Below are 1,574 nucleotides of genomic sequence, written 5' to 3'. Positions count from 1 at the left end.
ATATTAAGTTGCGGGATTGCCCCTAGATATTAACCATTTGCCCTTTATCTGAAGCAAACAAACGTTTCGGCCGAAGGGTTTATCTTCTTCGGGATCGCCCCTAGATAATACTCCTTTGACCGCTCAGTTTGTAGTGATTTTTTAAGTAAATTTGTGAGAAATAAGTGCATTTTTATTGATCATTAGATTATTACACTTTTCACATGAAACTCAGAAAGAAGTACAAATTGGTAAAGAAATTTTTCTTACTGATAAAATTTTCGGAGTTGACTGGCGTGCCAAGTGTTTTTGATTGCCTCGCCAACCAGTGTTTCTAGCTTGTAAGTTCCTGGGTGAACGACCTCAATTACTTTATAAGGCCCTTCCCAGTTCGGCTGAAGTTTTCCTTGTCTCGTCGGGAAAGATGCAGCTAATTCTCTTAAGACCAGGTCTCCATTGCCGAATGACCTCTTTTTAATTCCAGAGTCATAGTGTTGGGCTACCTGTAGTAAGTATTTCATGTTCCTTTGGTGGGCATCCTTTCTTTCCTCTTCTAATAGGTCCACATTCGCCCTTAATCCGAAGTCATTGGTTTTCACATTATAGACCTCAGTTCTGTAAGACTCTAGACCCACTTCGACCGTAACTAGAGCGACTGAGCTGAACTTCTGCTGAACTCCGAAGTGATGCAGAAACCTTCGGAACTTATTTTCAACAAACTGGGTTCCATTGTCTGAAATATAAATTTTCGAAATTCCAAATCTGAGAATTATATTCTCTAGAAAAAACTTCTTAGCTGTTTCCTCGGTTATAGCGGATAAAGGTAGGGCTTCGACCCACTTAGTCATGTAGTCGATGGCAATTATGCAGTATTTTTCCTGTTAGGTGCTAGTAGGGAGAATTTTGACAATGTCCACGACCCACATGGCAAATGGAATGGGGCTAAGGACAAAATTCATTTCTTCAGGAGGTTGCTTCGGAACCGTGGCGAACAACTGACATTGTTCACATTTCTTCGCATATTCACTTGCATCGTCTCGCAAAGTCGGCAAAAAGAATCCTTGACGAAGGATTTTAAAGGCGAGAGACCGACCGGCCAGATGTTCTCCGCAGATTCCTTCATGTACCGCTTCTAGAGCTTGATGTTGCTCTTCTGTATTCAAGCACCTTAAGAGGGGCTGGCTGATAGATCGGCGGTACATCCTTCCAACGACAATTGTGTAGCTAGATGCCCTGTATTTTATTTTTAGGGCTTCCCTTCAGTCTAAAGGCAGGAATCCTTTTTCCAGAAAATTTCGAATCGGAGCCATCCAATCAGTGCCTTGGTGAATTTCCAGACATTTTTTTCTCGATCGAATGCGTCTTGGCTTCAGTGAGGTAGATAGAACCGGTCAGGCTCTATATTTCAGCCGAAGCTAGACTGGAGAGGGCATCCGCCCGACTATTGTTTTCCCTGCCTATTTTACTTAGTTCAAAAATTTCAAATGACAAAGAAGCATTTTTTTACCTTAGTGGCATAAGCATTTGTCCGGGGGTCCCTTTGTTCATACTCTCCTGAGAAGTGCTTGATTACTAACATAGAATCACTGAACGCC

At 42.1% G+C, this 1,574-nt stretch overlaps 1 protein-coding gene across 1 annotated transcript; it reads right to left on the bottom strand.

Moving 5' to 3' along the window:
- Positions 1-245: 245 nt before the first annotated feature.
- LOC141719157 (uncharacterized) lies at positions 246-827 on the bottom strand. Its single transcript, XM_074521537.1, has one exon. It carries the CDS (start codon positions 825-827, stop codon positions 246-248), a length of 582 nt encoding a protein of 193 aa, XP_074377638.1.
- Between the last annotated feature and the right edge of the window lie 747 nt (positions 828-1,574).

This window comes from Apium graveolens, chromosome 4 (genome assembly GCF_009905375.1).
Source record: "Apium graveolens cultivar Ventura chromosome 4, ASM990537v1, whole genome shotgun sequence".
Lineage (NCBI taxonomy): Eukaryota > Viridiplantae > Streptophyta > Magnoliopsida > Apiales > Apiaceae > Apium > Apium graveolens.
The sequence above is the reverse complement of the archived record's forward strand: the minus strand, read 5'-3'. Positions and strand labels throughout refer to the sequence as shown.